The sequence below is a fragment of the Taudactylus pleione genome, unplaced genomic scaffold, assembly GCF_031769625.1.
Source record: "Taudactylus pleione unplaced genomic scaffold, aTauple2 ptg000190l, whole genome shotgun sequence".
Classification (NCBI taxonomy): domain Eukaryota; kingdom Metazoa; phylum Chordata; class Amphibia; order Anura; family Myobatrachidae; genus Taudactylus; species Taudactylus pleione.
Genome location: NW_028284592.1, coordinates 7,237,319 through 7,262,198, shown reverse-complemented (window position 1 = coordinate 7,262,198; position 24,880 = coordinate 7,237,319). Strand labels below are relative to the sequence as shown.

General features: G+C 44.4%; 1 protein-coding gene across 1 annotated transcript in view; it reads right to left on the bottom strand.

Annotated features, from left to right (window-relative positions):
• PGM5 (phosphoglucomutase 5) overlaps positions 1 to 23,626 on the bottom strand; it is a 202,063-nt gene extending 178,437 nt beyond the window's left edge. Inside the window, exon 1 of the mRNA XM_088476607.1 lies at positions 22,855 to 23,626. Coding sequence (XP_088332733.1) covers positions 22,855 to 23,112 — 258 coding nt within the window. The 5' untranslated portion in view covers positions 23,113 to 23,626. The remainder of the gene's footprint in view (positions 1 to 22,854) is intronic.
• Between the last annotated feature and the right edge of the window lie 1,254 nt (positions 23,627 to 24,880).

Sequence of the window (24,880 nt, the reverse complement as noted above, 5' to 3'; positions counted from 1 at the left end):
TTAAAAACTGATACAGGGGCGTGGCCACATATAAAGGGGCGTGGTCACAGATAAAGGGGCACTTCCACAAGTATTGTGATGATGTCAGCGTCAGTGCAGACAGCAGAGAAGCATGGAGGACGGAGCTGCCGGTCAATCAGCAGCGCTGCGAGAGTCCTGTATCCCAGCAACGCTGCTAAAGAAATCGGAAGATTGTACCCACCTGGTACAGAACGGTACAGTCAGTTTTCCGGTACATACCATTAAAAAACTTCTATAAACACTAGCACTGAGTGTCATACTCTAGCACGGGCTGTCATACTCTAGCACTGGCTGTCATACTCTGGCTGTCATTCACTAGCACTGGCTGTCATTCACTAGCACTGGCTGTCATTCACTAGCAATGGCTGTCATACTCTCGCAATGGCTGTTATACACTAGCAATGATTGTCATACTCTAGTACTGGCTGTCATTCACTAGCACTGGCTGTCATTCACTAGCAATGGCTGTCATACTCTCGCAATGGCTGTTATACACTAGCAATGATTGTCATACTCTAGTACTGGCTGTCATTCACTAGCACTGGCTGTCATTCACTAGCAATGGCTGTCATACTCTCGCAATGGCTGTCATACTCTTGCAATGGCTGTCATATGCTAGCAATGGCTGTCATACGCTAGCAATGGCTGTCATACTCTAGCACAGGCTGTCATACTCTAGCACAGGCTGTCATACTCTCGCAATGGCTGTCATACACTAGCACTGGCTGTCATACTCTCGCAATGGCTGTCATACACTAGCAATGGCTATCATACTCTAGCACAGGCTGTCATACTCTAGCACAGGCTGTCATACACTAGCACTGGCTGTCATACTCTCGCAATGGCTGTCATACACTAAGCAATGGCTGTCATTCACTAGCAATGGCTGTCATATACTAGCACTGGCTGTCATACTCTACCAATGGCTGTCATACTCTAGCAATGGCTGTCATTCACTAGCAATGGCTGTCATACCCTAGCAATGGCTGTCATACCCTAGCAATGGCTGTCATACACTAGCACTGGCTGTCATACTCTCGCAATGGCTGTCATAAACTAGCAATGATTGTCATACTCTAGTACTGGCTGTAATTCACTAGCAATGGCTGTCATTCACTAGCAATGGCTGTCATATACTAGCACTGGCTGGCATTCACTAGCACTGGCTGTCATACACTAGCAATGGCTGTCATACTTTAGCAATGGCTGTCATTCACTAGCAATGGCTGTCATACTCTAGCAATGGCTGTCATACTCTAGCAATGGCTGTCATTCACTAGCAATGACTGTCATACACTAGCACTGGCTGTCATACACTAGCACTGGCTGTCATACTCTCGCAATGGCTGTCATACACTAGCAATGACTGTCATACTCTAGTACTGGCTGTCATTCACTAGCAATGGCTGTCATATACTAGCACTGGTTGTCATACACTCGCACTGGCTGTCATACACTAGCACTGGTTGTCATACACTAGCACTGGTTGTCATACACTAGCACTGGATGTCATACACTAGCACAGGCTGTCATACTCTAGCACTGGCTGTCATTCACTAGCAATGGCTGTCATACTCTCGCAATGGCTGTCATACTCCAGCAATGGCTGTCATACACTCGCAATAGCTGTCATACACTAGCAATGGCTGTCATAACTAGCAATGGCTATCATAACTAGCAATGGCTATCATTCACTAGCAATGGCTGTCATTCACTAGCACTGGCTGTCATTCACTAGCGCTGGCTGTCATTCACTAGTACTGGCTGTCATTCATTAACACTGGCTGTCATACTCTAGCAATGTCTGTCATACTCTAGCAATGGCTGTCATACTCTAGCAATGGCTGTCATACACTAGCACTGGCTGTCATATACTAGCACTGGCTGTCATACACTAGCACTGGCTGTCATTCACTAGCACTAGCTGTCATACTCTAGCACTGGTTAGGGGACTTTGTGGAGGATCCAAGCTTTTGGTCCCCAGGTTTTGCAGAAACCAGCCTAAGCTTTGACCACTAGTGCTGGTTCACTATCAATGGGAGGCACTAAATTTGTTTTTGTTTTTTTATTATTATTATTATTATTATTATTATTATTATTATTATTATTATTATTATTATGTTTATTCTGATAATCTTCATATCCAGTAGTGATCTTGTACCAGAGGGGAGGCAGCCACAATAGATATGCTTGCTTCTCCTCAACATACAACAAAAGGCACTTAACACGCCCTTGCTGTATTTGGCCTGTGCTCTCTAATAATATTGATAATAATAATGTTTATTTACAAAATGCTTTTCTCCAAAAGGATTCAAAGCACTTTGCATATGCAGGAAAAACAAAACATATTACATAGAGGGCAGCAATCTTCTGCGTGCTACAATAGTTACAGTGTCTCAATCTAAAAGTTAAATAAAAGTGCAAGAAACAAGAACCACAGAATCATAAGTTCCACAGAGAGTTCATCACACCCACAAAAGCACCAATCAAGGCAGCCATCTTGGGCGCACTGCAAAGGTTTTAGTGTGCTTGATAAGCAATATGTGGAGATATAATTACAGGGTACAAAAATCCAGGTACTTGAGTAGAGTAGCATACCCAAGCTGGGCCGGAGCAGAGGCAATTGAACATCCGAGTCCATAAGTCAGAAACATAGAAAAGGCATTGGGTCAGCATTGGTTTAGATGAGGTAGTGTCTTGAGGAGGAAAGTGTTCCAGCAGACTAGGCCAGAATGCAGAACGGGGCAGACCTGGACTCTTGGCAGTGCCGTTGCTACGAGGGTCTGAAGCAGCAGTAGTGAGAGCAAGACCATCTAGGGACTGGGAGGCTGAGGGGTAGATGTATCAAACCTTGGAGAGAGATAAAGTTGAGAGAGATAAATTACCAACCAATCTGCTCCTGTCATTTTTCAAACACAATTTATCAAGCAGTGAAAAGTGTGGAGAAGTGGACCAGTGGAGAAGTTGCCTATAGCAACCAACCAGCTTTCAAGTAGCATTCATCAAGTACAGTCTATAAAATAACAAGTAGGAGCTAATTGGTTGCTATGGGAACTTCTCCACTGGTCCACTTCTCCACACTTTTCACTGCTTGATAAATAGACCCCACAGTCTGTAAAGTGACAGTTAGGAGCGGATTGGTTGATACTTTCTCTCTCTCCACTTTTCTTGTTTCCAAGATTAGTGGCAGGCCAGTTAATTGGCTGGAGGGCAGACTGTGGAGGCATAGGAGATGCAGCAAATAGAAGGAAAGATGCAATCTGCAAGTATCGAGATACTTAGCTGGTGAACGGAAAGGCAGAGGCCTAGGCTGCACCCACAGCCTAGATACGTAGCAGTAAATTAGCAGAAGATTAGTAGCAGCAGGCCTCGGTGGACCGGGCAATACAGAGAACCTGAATGTCCAGAGGAGTGGCAGTATAGAGATGGCCAGCAGAGTACATCTTGACTTCTCCAGTGCAATTGTGGGGCCCAGGGGGTGGTGGAGACTGCTCCCTAATGGACATCTTACAGAGAGAGGTGTAAACAGGAGATGTATCTCAGTCTGCATACAGACATATGCCATTTTACTGCACATATGCAGTACTGAAAAGCACATTTTACACGTGTGAGGTGGCATTACATCCAACTATACACGAGCCCGCTTATTGTTTAATAACCCACTAACTAGCCATTTTTGAATGATAAGTTTTGGGACATATCTGTAACTGGTGCTTTTTTGGTTTAAGTAACAGTATCCACATCTAACAGCTTGTTTATCATCAGTTTATATTCCTTCCCTGTTCTCTTTAGTGCAGTTAATTAACAATTTTTTCTTTTTCTACATAACGATAAAGCAAATGTTACCTTATCTGACTGATTTGTTGATAGACTGTCAGCTGACACTTATGCAATATTGAGGACCTGTGAAAGCCCTTTATAATATTTTAATAAATGGGAAGGAATGAGATATATGGAATAGGAAAGTGAAGGACAATATCTGGTTATCATTATCACCCTCTCTGTAGCTCATAAATATGGAAATATTAGTTAACACGATTCTATATTTCGCAGCTGTTTAGCACATGGAAACTACCACTCTGACTCTTAAAGGCAGAAAATATCCCAATAGTGGTAAATGTTATCACTTTGTCATGGTTGGCATAATCACGCAGCAGATGTGTTTGGCAAGAACAAATGAGCATGTTCCTGTAGGTGTTTGTGTTGAACTGAACCTTGGGCCTGATTCAGAGCCGGACGCTATTTGCACTCACTCGTTCAGAAAAAGGGGCCGGCTATTTAAATTAAGCGCTCGCTCTTTGCGGTCTGTTGACGCCTCTATGTGTGAGCGAGCGAACGAAATATGCGCTCGCTATTTTGTAAAGACGCCCCCTGGCCGCTCGCATCCTACGTCATCTCCACTATTTATTAGATTAATCGAATACATCGAAAGGCGTCTGAACTGCTCGCAGTGCTTGTGGTTGGATTTTCCTACCGCAATCATGCGAACAGTTCAGGCTAATAGACAACCAAGTGACGTGGCCGATGACGCTGCTTTGTTAATTATGCACACCCTTAAAACGCCCGTTTTGACCGTTTGGCATGCCTGCGTTCGGATCACCACTGCCCGTTTTCAAGCACCTTCCCCTGTTACCACCCACAAACGCCTCATCCTGCCACTCAAATTAGCAGGCACTCGCTATTTTGCGAGCACTCGATTTCCGACCGCACTGACTGGTTGGCGCATGCGCATTACGACCCATACGCATGCGCAGATGTGCGAACATCGCTCGGAGCGAACGAGCGGCCGCTTACCAGCGGCTCTGAATCAAGCCCCTATTCCCATGGGTTTGAATTTGGGTGCGCGCATCCAGTCAAGTGAAAGTCAGTCACCGACTGTGGGTGGTATTCAAGTAGTTTCGCACCCACGATAAAGTTCTGCCTGCCGGACTTTTCGCCAACATCGCGTATTTTTGCAGCGGAAACCTATCTTGCGCATCCCCGCTATTCGCCATATTCAATTCCAAAAGGCGTGAAAACGGCGACACATGAAGTCAGAACAGGCGGAAAGTGGTGTCAGAATCAGAGAAATCATCATAAACCCCCTCCAAAAAATGCAGAAACATTGGGAATCAATGTAGTAGTGCCCGATTAGTCCTAATAAAACTGTTTGGGTTACTTAAGTTGGTACAATTGCCTCTAATTAGCGTCTTTGCACAAGTGGTGAAGAATGGCATAAAGCAGTATTTTTGGGAGAAAATAAGTAGTCCTGGCAAATTTGGGGTATCTGAAAATGGGTGAAAGCATCTTTTAATCTCTCTAAAGTGAAGTTTTAATAAAAGTGAAATTCCTCCGTCATAAAAGCACCTGCAACCCCAAAAACACTAGGCCCCTTCTTAGAGTACCCCAGAACCTAATTTCGCTAGTTTTTGAATTTGTTAACCCACTTTGTGCTTTTTCACCCCCAAAATGAAAGTACTTTTTTGGGGTGTCCCTAACTTTTACTGGAATTTTTTGACACAGTTTTCCTTTGGGGTCTGTCCCAAGGGATCTGAGTGGTTTCCCCATTTTTGCACCCCAAAATAAATATGTTGCACTTCTTTTCTCCTGCTATTCAGAGGCAAATCTTTTTCGCCTATTACAGGGGTCAGGGAACTTTTTTACCTTTTACCCCAAAATATATTTAGATACACCGACATTACCCCCCTGATTTGAAAGGAAGGAAATCCTATAGTAGTAGTAGTAGTGCCCACATATAATGCCCCTGTAGTAGTGCCCCTGTAGTAGTGCCCCCATATAATGCCCCTGTTGTAGTGCCCCCATATAATGCCCCTGTAGTAGTACCCCTATATAGTTCCCCATGTAGTAGTGTCCCCATATAATACCCCTGTAGTTGTGCCCCCATATAGTGCCCCCATATAATGCCCCTGTAGTGGTGCCCCTGTAGTGCCACTTGTACAAAAAAAAACAACTTAAGCCCTGCTCCTGCATCCGCCGCCGTCCTGTCCGCCCGGCTGCTCCTCAGAACTATGGGAGAGACGTCATGACTTTCCGGGACTTTCCAAGAAAAAGTTTAATGTGATCGATGTTTCGAGACTGCACAGAGGGCCTGATTCAGAGCCGGACGCTCTGACCAGAGCGCTCGCTCTGAATCAGGACCCTCCTACATGAAAATGGAGCGGCCTTATGGACGCCTACGAAAATGGAGCGTCCATGATGATGGTCGCGATGGTCCAGACCATCGCGACCATCGGGCTTGCGACGGAGACCCTGCGGTAGGGTCTTGCTGCCGCAAGCCCTGGAGTGATTTTGGCTCTATCAGAGCCACAATCACTCCCACTGACATTACTAGTGATGTCAGTGGGGCCGGCTTCAGACGGTAGTATTTCCCATGGGAACGCCTCCGTCTGGCAGCCACGCCCCCGGCACGCCCACCAAAGGGGGCGTGCTGTCACTCAACATCGACAGCACGCCCCCTTTGGTGCGAGACCCAGAGCGATGGAGAGCCCATCGCTCGCCGGGTCTCGCGCATGCGCATGACGGAGCTCCCTCCATTGTGCGCATGCGCAGTAGGGCAACATCAACCCGCTTGCGAGCGTCCTGCGCTCGCGAGCAGGTCTGAATGACCCCCAGAGTCTCTTTGTCAAGATACAAAGCAATATAGAAAACAGTACAAAAGCGTGCTTTGTATCTTGACAAAGAGACTGTGCAATCTCGAAACGTCGATCACATTAAACTTTTTCTTGGAAAGTCCCGGAGTGACCTGTGTGGTGTTGGACTACTTACGTAGACATTGGCAAGGTTAGAAACAATGATTTTTATTTGAAATAATAATTTTGTCCTTCAAACTTTGATTTCATCAAAGAATGCTCCTTTTGCAACAATGACAGCATTGCAGACCTTTGGCATTCTAGCAGTTCATTTGTCGAGGTAATCTGAAGAAATTTGACCCCACACTTCCTGAAGCACATCCCCCAAGTTGGATTGGCATGATGGGCACTTCTTGCATACCATACGATCAAGCTGCTCCCACAACAGCTCAATGGGGTTGAGATCTGGTGACTGCGCTGGCCACTCCATTACAGACAGAATACCAGCTGCCTGCTTCTTCCCTAAATAATTCTTGCATAACTTGGAGGTATGCTTTAGGTCATTGTCCTGTTGGAGGAGGAAATTGGCTCCAATCAAGCGCTGTCCACAGGGTATGGCATGGCGTTGCAAAATGGAGTGATAGCCTTCCTTATTCAAAATCCCTTTTACCTTAAACAAATCTCCCACTTTACCAGCACCAAAGCAGCCCCAGACCATCACATTACCCCCACCATGCATTACAGATGGTGGCAGGCAATCTTCCAGCATCTTTTCACTTGTTCTGTGTCTCACAAATGTTCTTCTGTGTGATCCAAACACCTCAAACTTCGATTCGTCAGTCCATAAGACTTTTTTCCAATCTTCCTCTGTCCAATGTCTGTTCTTTTGCCCATATTAATCTTGTTCTTTTATTGGTCAGTCTCAGATGTGGCTTTTTCTTTGCCACTCTGCCTAGAAGGCCAGCATCCCGGAGTCGCCTCTTCACTGTAGACGTTGACACTGGCGTTTTGCGGGTACTTTTAATGAAGCTGCCAGTTGAGGACTTGTGAGGCATCTATTTCTCAAACTAGAGACTCTAATGTACTTGTCTTCTTGCACAGTTGTGCATCGGGGCCTCCCACTTCTCTTTCTACTCAGGTTAGAGCCTGTTTGTGCTGTTCTCTGAAGGGAGTAGTACACACCGTTGTAGGAAATGTTCAGTTTATTGGCAATTTCTTGCATGGAATAGCCTTCATCTCTAAGAACATGAAAGATCTCTTTTTCTTGCCATTTTGAGAGTATAATCAAACCCACAAATATGAAGCTCCAGATGCTCAACTAGCTCAAAGGAAGGCCAGTTTTATAGCTTCTCTAACGAGCAAACCCATTTTCAGCTGTGCTAACATAACTGCACAAGGGTTTTCAAGGGTTTTCTAATCATCCAATAGTCTTCTAACGCGCTTAGCAAACACAATGTACCATTAGAACACTGGAGTGACAGTTGCTGGGCATGGGCCTCTATACACCTATGTAGATATTCCTTTAAAAACCAGACGTATGCAGCTAGTATTGTCATTTACCACATTATCAATGTATAGAGTGTATTTCTGATTACTTTAATGTTATCTTCATTGAGAAAAACAGTGCTTTTCTTTCAAATATAAGGACATTTCTAAGTGACCCCAAACTTTTGAACGGTAGCGTGTATATATATATATATATATATTATATATATTAGGGGTGAGCGGGTTCGGATTTCTGAAATCCGAACCCCCCCGATCTGAGGCCGATCCGACTCAGGCTCGACTTTTCCCGCCTGACTCGGATCTGAAATCGAGGCAAAACGTCATCATCCCGCCTTCCGGGTCTCGCAGGTTTTGGATCCTATATAAGGTACCCACGTCGGCGCCATTTTCTCACTCGGCTGTGGACAGTGAAGAGGGAGGGTGGGAGTTAGGGCTGGCTGGGCAGTGTAGTGTAGTGTAGTGTTGTGCTGTGCTGCGCTGCTGTTGTCCATAGGGGCTGTGTCCACTCCTCCAAAGTCCATAGGGGCTGGCTGGACTGTGTTGTGCAGTCAGTTGTCCATAGGGGCTGTGCCCACTCCAAAGTCCTGTGCAGTGTCCCAGTCCTAAAGGGGTGCTGTAGTGTTGTCCAGGGGCTGCTCTGTCCATCAGGGGTGCTCCCCCCAAGTGCAAAAAATATATATTTTTTTTCTGTGTTTGTGAATTGTGTGCACAGTAGCCGCACGTGCATCAACAAAGTAGTGCCAAGCGTGCGCCTGTGTCATAAGTAAAGGGCCGGCTGGCTTGACCGTTAAAGGGTGCTGTAACCCCCAAAGTGCACTCCAAACAAAATAAAAAATATTTTCTGTGTTTGTGAATTGTGTGCACTGTGGCTGCACGTGCATCAACAAAGGAGCAGCGCCAAGCGTGCGCCTGTGTCCCATAAGTAAAGGGCCGGCTGGGTCATTTCTTAAAGGGTGGTGTAACCTACAAAGTGCACTAGTGTCCAACAAAAATAAAAAATTATTTTCTGTGTTTGTGTGCGCCTTAGCCGCACGTATATATCAATATAACATAAATGGAGTACCGAACTTTCTCCGATAAAAATAAAATAGGGAAAGATCAAGAACCACTTCCTCCTAGTGCTGTTGCTGCTGCTGGGAGTTGTTCATCATCCCAGAGAGGAAGTAGGAACACCACTACTTTTGCTAAACAATTGACCCTCCAACAGTCCTTAGCGAGGAGGATGAAGTACGACAGCAGTCATCCTGAAGCAAAACGTATAACTGAGGCCTTGACTGCTATGTTGGTGTTAGACGTGCGTCCGGTATCCGCCATTAGTGCAGTGGGATTTAGACAATTGATGGAGGTAGTGTGTCCCCGGTTCCAAATCCCGTCTAGATTCCACCTGCATCCTCAAAGCAGCAGCGACAAGCATGCGTCTGTCTGTTAAAGGGTGGTGTAACCCTCAAAGTGAACTCCACAAAAAATAGAAAAACTTTTTTTTTCTGTCTTTGTGAATTGTGTGCACTGTAGCTGCACGTGCATCAACAAAGGAGCAGCGCCAAGCATGCGCCTGTGTCCCATAAGTCTGTTAAAGGGTGGTGTAACCCCCAAAGTGCTCCAAAAAAAAAAAAACAATTTTTTTCTGTGTTTGTGACTTGTGTGCGATGTAGCCACACGTGCATCAACACAGTAGCCGCGCCAAGCGTGCGCCTGTGTCATAAGTCAAGGGCCGGTTTGGACATCTGGTCCGGACTGAAGGACGTGCCAACAATTTCTGACAAGTCTACTGTCACTGCATATGATACTGTCCTCAAAGCAGCAGCGACAGGCGTGCGTCTGTCTGTTAAAGGGTGGTGTAACCATCAAAGTGCGCTCCACAAACAATAAAAAAATTCTTTTTTTTCTGTCTTTGTGAATTGTGTGGGCTGTAGCCGCACCTGCATCCTCAAAGCAGCAGCGACAAGCGTGCGTCTGTCTGTTAAAGGGTGGTGTAACCCTCAAAGTGCGCTCCACAAACAATAAAAAAATTATTCTTTTTCTTTCTGTCTTTGTGAATTGTGTGGGTTGTAGCCGCACCTGCATCCTCAAAGCAGCAGCGACAAGCGTGCGTCTGTCTCTTAAAGGGTGGTGTAACCCTCAAAGTGCGCTCCACAAACAATAAAAAAAATCTTTTTTTTACTGTCTTTGTGAATTGTGTGGGCTGTAGCCGCACCTGCATCCTCAAAGCAGCAGCGACAAGCGTGCGTCTGTCTGTTAAAGGATGGTGTAACCCTCAAAGTGCGCTCCACAAACAATAAAAAAATTCTTTTTTTTTGTCTTTGTGAATTGTGTGGGCTGTAGCCGCACTTGCATCCTCAAAGCAGCAGCGACAAGCGTGCATCTGTCTGTTAAAGGATTACATCGGTGACTGTATCCAAGTAGGCATGTCAGACAGTCCGTACATGTACTGGCAGGAAAAAGAGGCAATTTGGAGGCCCCTGTACAAACTGGCTCTATTTTACCTGAGTTTCCCCCCCTCCAGTGTGTACTCCGAAAGAGTGTTTAGTGCAGCCGGGAACCTTGTCAGCAAAAGGCGTAGGAGGTTGCTTCCACAAAATGTGGAGAAGATGATGTTCTTAAAAATGAATTATCAACTCTTCCAGGGAGACCAGCCTCCAGAACGTACAGAGGGACCTGTGGTGGTAGATTCCAGCGGGGACGAGTTAATAGTCTGTGACGATGAGGATGTACACAACACTGATGAGGGTGAGGAATCGGTGGATGAGGAGGATGAGGACGACATCTTGCCTTCGTAGAGCCAGTTTGTGCAGGGACAGATTAATTGCCAGCTTGTTTTGTGGGGGCCCAAACGAACCAATCATTTCAGCAACAGTCATGTGGCAGACCCTGGCGCTGAAATGATTGGTTTGTTAAAGTGTGCATGTCCTGTTTATACAACATAAGGGTGGGTGGGAGGGCCCAAGGACAATTCCATCTTGCACCTCTTTTTTTTCTTTGCATTATGTACTGTTTGGGGCCTAGTTTTTCAAACTGCCATCCTGTCTGCCACTGCAGTGCCACTCCTAGATGGGCCACGTGTTTGTGCCACCCACTCGTGTCGCTTAGCATAGCCTTTTGGACATAAAAACATTATTGTGAGGTGTGAGGTGTTCAGAATAGACTGGAAATGAGTGGAAATTAAGGATATTGAGGTTAATAATAGCACAGGAGCAGAAAAACCAACACATTATGTGATTTTAGCTGTTTTTATTCTTTTTTTTTAAAAAAAATACAGATCCAAAACACAAAACCCAGAACCCAAAACACGGAAGGGTGGTTTTGGCAAAACCAATCCAGATCCAAAACACGAAGAAAGATCCAGATCCAAAACCAAAACACGAAAAGTGGCCGATGCACACCCCTAATATATATATATATATATATATATATATATATATAGAATCACATCCCATTTGACACCAATTATATATATATATATATATATATAGATATATACATACACATACCTCTATCCCACTTATGTGTTTATTTCTACATTTATGTGTGCTTATAGAAGATGTGCATATCATAACTGTCCATCTATACCTCTATGCATTTATTATTGAAGGTGTAGGTGCATATCCTATACACAGTCCAGGAGTTAGGACACGGAGGATTTGTCCCCTATGCAGCCAAACGGAGCCGCCACTCATCCCAGACAATGAGCTTACAGTCCCGCAGCACTTGGGCCATGTTGCTTTATCACCCAATCACTGAAGTTGAGAGGAAACATTTTACCACTTTATTCACCCCCTAAAAGAGTCGAATTTCTAAAAATTCCAGGCTCAGTGGGCACCTACGTCATGGAAGGAATATACTCCCCGATTTTCATGTTTCTAGATCCAGGGGTATGGGCTGGGTGTTCATGAGTCAGTCAGTCAGGGCATTTGATATATTTACTGTATATGATATAGTATGCTGCAGCATGTTTGGTGTGATGGTCACCATAAAGTCACACCAGCTGCTAACCACTAACATGTAAATGCCAGCTAGAATCTTTCCTAATTTATTTAATTTTTGGTCAATGCTATTTTCTACTGCACCTCTGAACATTTTTATAATTGGTGTGATCAGCAGGTAGAAGTGGAGTGACATTATGTAAATATACTTAGTCCTTTTGTAGTTAATTTATATAGCAAGTATCAGTACGGCATAGTAGTATACAGCAATGTGGGCCTGATTCTGAGTCAGACGCAGTGACAATGTTGGATGCAGTGTAGTGATGTTCAGTGACATGCAGTGAGGTTAGTGGCTGGCTAGGCACTGATTGATTAACACCCACCCCCCTCAACAGACCCTGCCCCCTAAACAGACCCCGCACCAAAAAAGACTCTGCCTCCGCAACAGATCCAACCGCCATTAGGGCTGCTACCAGAAATTTCCCGGACTGGTTTTCCATCTCAATCCGCCCCTACATATACACTAAGGGACAGATTCAATTAGCCGCAGTGCTTATGGCAGGCATATAGCCTCGGGTATTAACATCCAGAACTGCTTAATTATAAGCCCATTTCCTCCCACTGTAAACCCACAGCTAACGTGTGATAAACCATAGCTTCCTTGTTTAAGTACCCAGAGTTATAGGTTAACGCGCTCACGGCGCCCGCGGTGAGGACAGAAGGTCCTACTTACCGCAGATTTCTGTTTGCACCTCAGAAGGGCTGCAACTGAAAAGCCCTGGGCACTGCTACAAGCCCACAGTAAGCACCTCTTCTAATTAAATCTCTCCTTAAGAGAGCTGTCAATCAACTGCCAAAGGTGACATCAGATATATAGCTTTAAAGCTGTATATTCATCCCAAACCCAAGGTGTTTATGTGCCTTCAAGCTTATACATCACCCAGTTGTCTTTACAGATGTGACTCAACTAATCTGTCATGTTACCTAATCAGTCCTAGGTCCTATGTAATGTAGTACAGCAAATAAATCAAAAGTATAATCAAAGTAACAGTAGCAAAAATGGTAAAATCTACTGTATATCCTTCTATGGATGCTGTGCACAGCTGTGTTTAACTGCATTTAATGACTCTGCATTGTTGTGGTTACATATTTGCAGTTGCCAAATGAAATGTTCCCCCTACATACACACTGAACAGTCTGCATCCCTGGGAGACAACAGCAGACTTTACTACACACCCACTAGTTCCATCCCCTCCTAGTAATAATAAAATATCCGGAAATGGAGGAGCTTTGTTCTTCTTTGTTTAATTATAAAATTGTGCAAAACCTGCCATGTATGGCTAATATTCAGCCTCTCAGACACAGCTGTGAAATATACTCTGCCAGTTCTTAAATAGGCCTTTAGAAATAAAAGTAATACAGCTAAAAAGACATACAGTAAGTTAACACCTGAAACAGACAGATGGAAGGCACCATTGCCTCGCAGCATCTCTAATCAGCACAATCCTCTATTTTGATTTACAGATTTGTGGGTCATTATCAATCTCTGCCCTAGGAAAGTTACATCCAGATTATGATGGTGAAGAGAGATTAACTCATACAGGGGTATTCAATATGGGAGCGATAACATCGTTTTTGCGTTAATATCGCACTTTTGACGTCATTATCGCAGGTTTGACTTTTACACCGTATTCAATTTCAAAGACTTATCGCAGTTTTGAAAAGTCTTTGATAAAAAATGGGGATAACTTTTCACCATTGAATAGGTGTCGAAAAAAAGTGCAGAATTGGGGTTTAGGGGTGCAGGCTTAAAAAAAATAGCCTGCACCCCTGGGAATGACATTTAAAAAAGAACTGTGTCAAAAAAAGTAAAAAAAAAAACACCCCAAAAAATTAATTTACAAATTGGGGTGATAAAAAAAAAAATGGGAAAAAAATGTTTAACAATAGGGAAATAAGTTCAGGGCTATTCTGCAAGTATGCGGCAGATGTTTTGAAGAATAGAATTATAGCGGCAGGTGGACAAATGCTGAATTTTTTAAAACTTACTTTAGGGACATAAAAATATGCTAGTACCCATTTTCATGTACCCCAAATTTGATGGGGCCACTTAAAAAACAAAAAAAATAACCTAAGTGCTCTTCTGCATCACTTCTTCAATGTCGGAAAAAAACACCTGCTGCGGCTATTTAAATCCCCGACTTTCAATTAAAGGCTAAAATGGGGGTACCCATAGTATTCCCCCATGTTTTTACTACTTTAGGGGGGTCTTACAATTTTTTTTAAGGAAAAATTCGTAACTTTACGCAAATCCAACTTCGGAGTTTCCCGTTTTCGTTAGCGCGCCCGATACTTTAACGCAGGTAAAAACTCCGATATGAAATGTTAACTTCGACAGTGAAGTTAACGTTTCATATTGAATACCCCTCATAGAGTTTAAAGAGCATCTTTCATTGGAACTAAATCTAGCTATAAGCCTGATTTAGAGATGTACGCAAACCCAATGTTTTGCGTACATCCCCAATGATGGCGGGAGGACTACACATGCAAGATATTTAAATGAGTTTCAAGAGCTGGAGATTGAGCATATATGATGGTATCTATGGTCCTTTTGAAATGGACATGTACAAAAAAACAAATAGAAAATCTGATTAATGGGGTTGGTTATGATATGTCGATGGTCATATGTCAACATTGACTATGTACAGATTATTTCAGGATATCAGTATGCGGATCTATTTTGAGGCTGTAAATGGTCCACACGACTGAATCACAATTTATTTGGCTCTCAGAAAATAATGAAAAGTGTCTTCAACCTTCAGAGATATCATAATGGCTTCTCCTGCCAGGAAGAACTAACACAAAGCAGTACAAAATAAATTTTACATAAAAATATTAAATAGTTAATATTTTGTTTTTACTTCTGCATTAATAAATGCACATACTGTATACCACAGCTTAACAAAAGAAATATGGAAGGATAAGGGATGATTTTCATCTCTCAAATTTACAAAAGGCAAAGTCGGAAGAGATAGAGATAGATTTCTTTCTTCTCACTCATAAAACTGGGGGGGGGGGGGAGATAGCTAACCCTAAGAAAAGGGTCCCCCCTCTCCCTGCAGCCTGGTGTTGGTACCTAAATTACGGTGGAACCCTACCCTACTTTGTTCCCCATAATTTTAGGTACCAGGACAGGCTGACAAGTCCGGGGCTGGTTAGGCTTTTGGGGGGAGACCTCACGTCATTTTTTTTTAAATTAATTTAACCTGTTTTAAACTAGTTAAAGGCAGAAACATACACAAATCACAATGATTTGTGTATGTTTCAGGCTAACTCGCAGCTCAGGATGTGGTGAGTTAGAAAAGTGATTTGGGAAGAGAGTTTGCTGTCATCTCACCCGATCTTGTCATCCCGATTCTTGGTAAATTTGATAGATGTATATTTTAGGTGAAAAGTACTTCAGATTTGCCCGATGGTGAGTTGATTCGAGTTAGCTATCTCCCCCGAGTTTTACGAGTGAGAAGGGAGAAATCTCTCTATTTCACCCAACTTTGCATTTAGTAAATTTGCAAGATGAAAATCATTCCTAAATTCACCCGAGATGGTCATCTCGACCTATCTCGAATCTTAGTAAATTTACCCCTTAGTAAATTTACCCCTAAGTTTCAAGCAATTAATAACAACATTCGCAGCCAACTCTCTCTGGAAATTCTTACCAGTAGATTTTCTATCTTTTAGAAAATTAAATGGATACGTGCCAATGTGTTTCATGATTGCAAAACACCACTGTTGTAAAGTCTTGTCACAGTTATTTTAATTTTTATTTACCTTTTAGTTTTCTTTTAAATCATAGAATCATTGTCCTTTTGAACCAGATTGGATTCATGTATAGGCAACTGTTCTATAACCCACAGTAGAGGAAAATGATGAATTATACAAAAGTGCAATTCTGCAGTGCAAAGCTTTTAAGAAGTCACATTCCTACTTTTTGCACCTGGTTTTAGGACCGAGATGTCATCTGCGGTCATGTAAAAGTTTGCATCAATCAATTGGAAGATTGGGTGGAATAGGATTATTCCTCGATAATTACATACTGTATTAGGAGCATGAGAACTAAAAAATTATTAAGACTAGATAAAGAGTTGGAGAAGGCACATTGACAGGAGCATTTACTGCTTCACTAAACAATGTAATAAAAGTATAAAACATTGTTGCCGACTATTGAGAACTTTTCTCCATTAGATAAGGAGTGTTGCTCTGTGAAGTCATGGACTGTGATGAACCCACTGCCGCACAGGGATCGCACAGCATAGTCGCAAGGACAACAGCAGGAGACCCTCTGTCATATGCAATACTTCTGCAAAAATGTGCAGGCAATGCTTTATTTTCTTAAATTGTGCCAGTGACCAGAAAACTCCTGCTTGTTACTCACTCCTAGCCATAGCCTTCACCTCAGAAATACCCAGGCTGGCCATAAACGATGGACTGCAAAGACATTTAGACACCAGCCCAGCAGGGAATCCAGGCTGTACAGGACACAATTAAATCCTGGGATTCGAAATCCCTGCACTTGACTGTGTGATAAAAAGGAACTGCACCAGAGACTCTGTGTTCTTTGTCCTGGGGACACAACAGTATGAGCTGGTTCAGGAATCTTTGGATCCTGCCAGGATCATAAGGTAGAGCTACCTTCAAGCTTGCCAGCAATGGACTTTACTCACTGTACTCACCGAAGAAAGCCCAGCAGCACAGTCAAAAGCATATGTTCCATGAGGAGCCATCCTGTTGGTGTACCTGCTGGAGCAAGGTGAGTCTCAGGCACACCCTACCATGCTGGTAGAGGACACATCCGGCCAAGCAGCAGGGATCAGCAAGTCACACACCACACCCATAACCCAGTGTGTGTGTAATAAAGGTGCCTTTGTACCCTTTCTATTGCGTGTTTACTGTGTGATCCCATAACATATAAAGGAACCAGGGTACTGTAGGAGAGCTATGACTGCTGCCTTTCTTAAGGTGGTGATGAGCAAAAATAACACACACATAATTCACACATAAACAGACATACTCAATGCGATTATCCAAATCAAGTAATCATGTCACAGTGTTTTCATTCAACCAACACTCTCTGTCTGAATACTCTTCAGGAGAATTGAAACACTGGGCCAAATGTAATAGGGAGAGAGTTTAGCAGTATACTGTCATTCTAGAGTTTAAATCGTGAGAGTTTTTTGAGTCTGAAAAACATGTGAGTTTGCTCTATTGCTTTGATCTCTGACTCTATTACATTGGCCGAGTTTAAAAACTGTGAGAAAACTCTCACATTTTCTAAACTCTCACCCTATTACATTTGGCCCACTCTGTCAACGAAATCACCCATTATTTCAAAATAATTCCAGACATTCCAGGAGAGAAAAGTAAGTAGGCAAGCATGAAAAGTCTTCAAACTTTCAAAAGTGAATTCATGATTTAGGGGTCTATTCATCATCACTTAATTTCTACAAAAGCAGGTGAAATTTTAATTATTTTGTAGAAATTAAGTGTCCAGGCCATTCATCAAAAAGGTAAAGCAGGAGATATCTCCTGCTTTTACCTTTTACTTCCGATGTGGCCCGCTGTCCCCATACACTAGTATGGGGACAGAAATTCATCAAGCTCCGAAACGACTATTTGTGGAGCTTGACTGCGGGAGCATTTGCTATCTTCAGATGGCATTTGCTCCAGCTCGCATCACACACAGCTTCTTCCCTATGGGAAGAAGTCCTGGGTTGCGAAGATAAATCCTTTTGGATCCCTCCATCCCTGTCCGGCTCCTCCCGCTGGATGTCGAGGCTTTGTGCGCCTGCATGTACTCAGGGTCAAGCAGGCGCACTAGCACTACCAAGTCGACTCAGCAGTGCTAAGTTTCACTGCCCCAAAAGAAGCACAGAAGCCGCTTCCTGGAGAGACAGCTGATTTTCAGATCAGTTTAATGAATAGACCCCTTAATACATAATGGAGTCTAAACTGAGCAGTATTTAGGAGGCAAAAATTTTTTTTTGATGAATTAAGCTGAATCTGCTAACCTGAAAGATAGGTGCAGATTGATTTCCAGTTCCAAGAACAGAAAATAGGCCTGCATATTAAAATATGCTAGACAGTGAAAAAGGCACTCTTGTACACATATTGCGGGTTAGCACTTTCAGTGGATCATAAATAAATTTGAGCGCCTTTAAGGCAGCTGCTGCTCTAGACTTTTGCATTTGATCTGAAATCAATGTGACCACCAAATGCTTCAGAAATGGTGTTGGAATTTATGGTGTGGAGCCCACCTGCTCAGCTGACTCTCATGTGTCAGGTATTGTGAGATTAATACCCCTTTCACATCGCTAATGGCGGGTCTCACCCGGGATTTGTGCACAAGTCGATCTCGGAAGCGACCCGTCTGAGACCCCTTTCAGACAGGCGGCCCGATCCAGCAATAATGATGTCACCGCCATCGCTGCTGAGCCGGCGCTTGGAAATGAGATCATCTCCAAGCGCCGGCTCTCCCTATGCAGTGAACGGGACCCGGGTCGCCTTGACCCGGGTTACCCATTCACACCGCACCGCGTGTCGGGTTGAATTCGTGTTCAACCCTGCTCGCTACCCGAGTTGAAGTGCCGGGTCACTCGACCCGGGTTATTTCAACTGGCCCCTTTCACACTGCACAGCAACCCGGGTTGCTGCGCGCTGATGTGCAATAACCCGGGTTACTTGATGGCAGTGTGAAAGTGGTAGAGATCTATTCATGTAGAAGTAGTTTTCATTCTATTTGTGGTGTACTGATGCAGAATAAAGTTACCATAGAAGCCATCCAAGTAGCTTCATTTCTCCAATGTCCGCAGAGACAAGCCAACATGGCGTAGAGAACGAGTGTGCACATACACCTATGATCTTTGAGCATGCGCACTGAAAGCCACACTCTGCAGTAGCTGCAAGGAGGGAGACTCAAGACACAGAGGACTGGTTTATACAGCACCAGAACGGATTGACACATCACAGTGGTACCATACACAGGGCCTGATTCAGAGGTGGACAGAATTGCACAGCCGTACAGGTGTATTACATTTGGTAATTCCTACAATTACCAAATGTAATACACCTCCTTGCTGCATTTGCGTGGTCCCAGCACTGCGGGCCAGGTCGCAGCCTGGGGACCCCATTGAAACAATCGCAACCCGCAGCCTCGCCCCTCACAGAAAACGGGGATGACACGCCCCCGTTTCCGGGAACGCAGCCAGGGAACGCCCCCTCTCCACCACCCAAACGCCGCTGCCTGTCAATCAGCCTGTCGGCTGGGACACACTGCGAGTGGGCTCGCAGTTGGTGGGCTGCACATGCGCAGTACACCTGCTGCACATGCACAGTCCTCCAAACATCGGAGATGTGCGCTAACAATCGGGTTATGATCGCAATGCCGCACCGGTAGACTCTGGGCACACATGGGTGCCGCGCATGTGTGGTCTGTAGAACATGCATGCGTAGGAGCCTGGCCACAGGAGTGACGAGACCGCTGACGTGCAGCACATTGCAGCGACCGGCTCCTTTCAAAGCCCGTGTCCCTGCCGGCGCATTTTGTTACATTCATGAGCTTTGATCGCATCCTGCAATGTGTTCATGGGCGCAAATATCGCACCCAAATCATATTTCAAATGCAATTATTAATAAATGGTCCTCTTAATCCATAGGTCACACTACCAAATAGGCTAACAAAAAAGCAAGCTATAGCAACCTGTAAGATCCAGTAACAAACAAGCTACACTTGGGCCTCCTTGTGATCAAATTATATCAGGGGTGAGGATGCTTATTGCCCACTCTTGATATATATCTACTAGAAAATGCTACTAACCTGTGTGTCCCTGACATGCACAGTTACTGTACACTCAGACGGTGGTGCATACATGCACCATGCACTCCCTCTTTCTACTCACAGTTCCCCACTGCTGCAAATAATTCCTACAATTACCAAAATGCACAGAAACTGGCCCAGCTTGAACAAGGCACTACATATTCACTTCCCCACGCCAGCATTCCCCGCTATTGTAACACAATACAGGGGGTGGAGGTGTGTGAAAGTATATAAACTTGCCAATTACATGGGCAGCTACAGTGAGACCTGCACATCTTGGGCCTGATTCAGAGGTGGAAGCTAATGCAGCTGCAACTGAGTCTTTTTCCGCAGCGTGACTGTGCCTTTATGCTAATGCTGCGCCCAATGGGATTCCTACAGATATGCCGCCTGCTATGGCTCTAATCTGGCAAACCATCGGTTGCACTATCGAACAATGCAGCAGCCCTATGGAGGCGCAGAATCTCCATCTGTACATGGCTGCCAAAATCAGTGTAACTGCGGGAAAAGTTGCAGTCGCAGACCACACCCACACCTGGCTTTGAAAAATGACAGTTAGGAACTGATTGGTTGGTATTTTATCTCTCTCCATGGCTTAGTACATCTCCCCCTGTGTTTCAGATGATGGGGTATATTATTTACTAAAGTGCAGGTTTTTAGAAGTGGAGATGTTGCCCATAGCAACCAATCAGATTTGAGCTATTACCTTCTAGAAGATGCTAGATAAATGTTAAATAGACTCTGATTGGTTGCTATGGGCAATATCTCCATTTCAAAAAACTCTCCCTTTAGTAAATATACCGTGATGAGTTGAGAGAGGGATGGGGAAGAGAGAAAGAGAGAAGGGAAGGAGACAAACAGGAAAAAAACAGCTAGAGACCAGAAGAATGACGTGTCCGTAATATTACATACCTCCCAACATGACCCTCTCCAGGAGGTCCTGGACTTCCCTGGTAAGAGTTGGGGCTGCAGCGCAGTTCAAAATTCAAATAGGGGAGCCACACCAACTGTCACTTCACACGCTGCCAAACATCACTGGCTGGGACTCACTGGCAGTTGGTGTGACTCCCCTATTTCAATGTTGGACTGTACTGCAGCCCCACCTCTGGAGCCTCCACCAATCATAAATTACCAGGGAAGTCCAGGACCAGAGCATTGTGTCCCTCCTGGAGAGGGTCATGTTGGGAGGTATGATATTAGTATGTGTACTTGTGCGATTGTGTGTGTGTACATTACAGTCTGTGTGTGTTTCAGCAACCCCGATATTTTGGCTGTCGCTAATCATATTTATGCATAGTATTTTTCTGTCTATGTAGAAGGTTAACGTGAGCCCCACCAATCATTTTAAAAAGGAAGATCCAATGAATATATGCATCATATATCTGCCCAGAAGATGGTCACTAGCTGGCAATAACATTGGCACACATGGCTTGACATTTTGTGAATCATACATTTTAATTGAATACAGTATATATTAGTTTTAAAAAAGTAAAATGTTAAGGGGCCCATTTATCATTAATCGCATTTACAATGCGATCTGGGCGTGATATTAGCGTCCATGATCGCATTGCAGAATGTGACTACGTCGTCAGGATTTATTATAGAGCACCAGCAGTGACAGGGGCTTGGAAAAGAGCCCATTCTTGCGGCGTGCTCCGAGTGCTGCTGGGGCTACTGCACATGCGATCCCACTGACCCCTGCCGGCTGAATCCGCGATGTGTAGCGCATAGGCTACCGCCATCTTTAGATGGTGATAGCTGTGGGGGCCAATCTCTGGAATGCTTCACATTCAGAAAATTGTTCACTTTGGCAGCAATGCATACCCCTTAGAAACCTATGAGAATGCGTCTGCTGGCGGGAATGGAGGGATCGCAGCAGGTATCTGAGATATCTGCTGTGGGGGATGTAGTCAACAACCCAGCATTCGGGATGCCGATGGTCTAAATACAGCGTCGGGATCCCGGCTCCAGTATCCCGACCGCCGGCATTCCAAAGGTAAGTATCTGGGGTTAGGAGAGGGTTAGGCATAGAGTTAGGGTTAGGCACGGGGGGGGGGAGGGGGGGGTTAGGCACTAAGGGGGAGGGTTAAGTTTAGGGTGCAGAGAGGGAGCGGTTAGGTTTAGGCACTAGGGGGGAGGTTAGGTTTAGGCACTGGCGAGGGAGGGTTACTGCTAATATACTTACCTACGGGTGTCAGGATTCTGACTGTCGGGATGCCTCTGTTGGTATCCTGACCGTGGGCATCCCGACTGCCGGTAACCCATACCCAACACTTGCTGCAGCCCCTGCTGGGGGAAACGTACTATTTGCGGTTAACCCCCGAAAATGTACGTTTTCGGGGATTAAGCCTCAAATATACAATGATAAATGGGCACCTAAATATGAAAAACCTGCACTACTGTACTTCATTAAATTGACTATATATAGATTTAGTACACCAAATAATTTATTTCACAAGTCCCTATTTACGGCAGATAATGCACACATGCAAATAACATATGCACTATGCCTACATTTCTGTGTAATATTATTATGGTGTCCCTTGTAATTTCCATGATTGACATAAAATATACTGATATAAAATATACAGATATAAAATATACTGCAATGTATAAACAAAATCATGAAATATATAAATAAACGTAGAGCTATTAATGTCACAGTGCAATATAATATATATATATAATATATATATATATATATATATATATATATATAAATTGTGTTAGAGCCATTTCTACACAACACTTTACATCATAATTCTTTGATATATGTAAAATGAATTAATAATATGTATATAAGTACTCATGAAGTGTCAGCTCTTCCGTATAAAAAAAAAGTCGTCCTTGAGTAGGCATCTTTGCCGAAAGAAGCAATGTTATGGGACAGTGAGGAATACGGTTATTTTTACCTATGATTTATACTTAGTAAAGATTCTGAACCGATGACAAACAGCCCCTTTCTTACCCCGTTGGCCGCTGCCATCTGTACAATGACCTCGGTGGCAGTCTTGCTGAAGTACCTGCCATCACAGCCCACCACCATGGTGCAGCCCTGACGGTCCCGCAGGTCTATGGAGGACAGCACACTCTGAATAAAGTTCTGCAAATAGTTCTTCTTGCTTTCAAACACCGCTGTCGGCTTTCTGAAGCCATTGCTCCCTGGTTTCTGATCATCATATGGGACCGTCTGGACGGTTACAACAGGAATAGGACTCCCCTCCATGGTTAGGCTTCCCTCCCAATGTCCCCTTGCTTTCTTCTCTATATCACTATTGTAGCTGTTCTGCAATAGAAAACAACAAGCCAAAAGTCAGGAAAGGGGTATCCCAAGAGATAGGGGAAAATCAGCTCCTCCCTGGCTGTGCTGCTGTACGCCTGAAACTCGTTTCCTCTGAACTCGATAGTGCTGCAAATCTCTGGCTTCCAATGTATCAAGGGTTTCCTCTTGTCAGGATCTGTCAGTGCATTACAATGAGAGTGAATGCCCTGCACAGCCTACTGTACTGTAGGTTATAAGAAGGACAGCGTTCCCTTTCTCTTCTGTCTTCCTTCCTTACAAGAGTCAGACCCCAGATCAATAGTGGCGAGTTTCCTCCTGCTGCAACCCCTCTGCAGTTATTCCTCTCAACAAACCTTATTCCACAGGTCACCCTCCCACTCGTTAATCATGCGCCTGTACAATGCATAACGAATGCAAGTCTTTAAACAAGGACGGTGTTTGCCAAAAAAAACTGGGAGGGCTAAATCTTTGCAATCAACAGAAGCCTATGCCAAAAATAGCCCAATGAAAAATGGGAGCTGAGAATTGTTGTCCTGTGGCTGTGTAACTGGATGCAGTTTTGTGCGCTCTAACATTTGTTCAAGGGGATCAACTCCTGTCAGCCTTTGTGTAGCACACATTTTATACACTGGGGTGCTGGACTTTTGTTTAAGTCTGATGCAAGACATCAACATAACATAAAGGCATTTGGGTACAGTATTACTATTTACATCATCTGGACATTAATCACTGCATTTTTTGTGTGCATACTGCCTGTTATGTCTAATCACTGTAGAATAAAGTGTAAGGTTAATTTAAAGGCATAGGGGCCTATTCATCATTACTAAAAATTCGATGGAGGTAATTAGGCTTAGAACTCGCATGGAATTCTACCTAATTACCGGAGGAATTCATCATTCCTCCTCTCCATAAGTATCTATTCCGAAAAGCTGTAATTTTTGCTATGACAGCTTTTCGGGAAATAGATAGTTATCCCTCTCTACTCTACCTTACCGCAGCTGTAATCAGTGCTGCTCATGTGCCGTTGCATCCGTAAAAGCAGCGCATGCACAGTACTGCCTACAGCTGTGGTAATTGTGTGTGTCGCTCTACTCCCTGTCACAGGCCCGGGTACAAAGGGGGCGTGGCCTAATAGCATGAGGCGTGGCCACGATCCCTTAGGTAAACAAATAAAGTTTTGCAGATCCGCTCTTCACTGGTCCGAAAAGGAGCAGTGAAGCCGTTTGAGTGACAGCTGATTTTCGGATCACTACGCCGGAGCAATGATGAATTGCTCCGGGATCCGTGGCAAGTTAGAATGTTAAATATCGGGGTATGAACTTTTTTTCGGAACTTGACAGTGATGCTGTACGCCACTCTGAGATGGCGTACAGCATCCGATGCAGCAGAGGGATCTGAAAAGATCCCTCCGTGCTGTGTCCTCTTACCTGCCTGATGCTCCCTACCGGCTCCCAGTACAGTCCTTGTGTGAGCGGGAGCCAGGAGAGAGCACAGCAGCAACGACCAGCGGGTTTGGCGGCGGTGGGGGTCACACGGGGCAGCTGGGGTGATGGGGAGCAGGCCAAGTCTCCAGCAGCAGCAGCTTAGCCAAGTAGATCCCCCGCACAGCAGCGGCAGAGGGGTGCCTACTCGGTGCAGCAGGTCTCAGCAGTGGGTGACAGACAGCAGCAGGGTTAGTTGAAGAGAGGGCATATAGGCAGGGGGCTCAGTC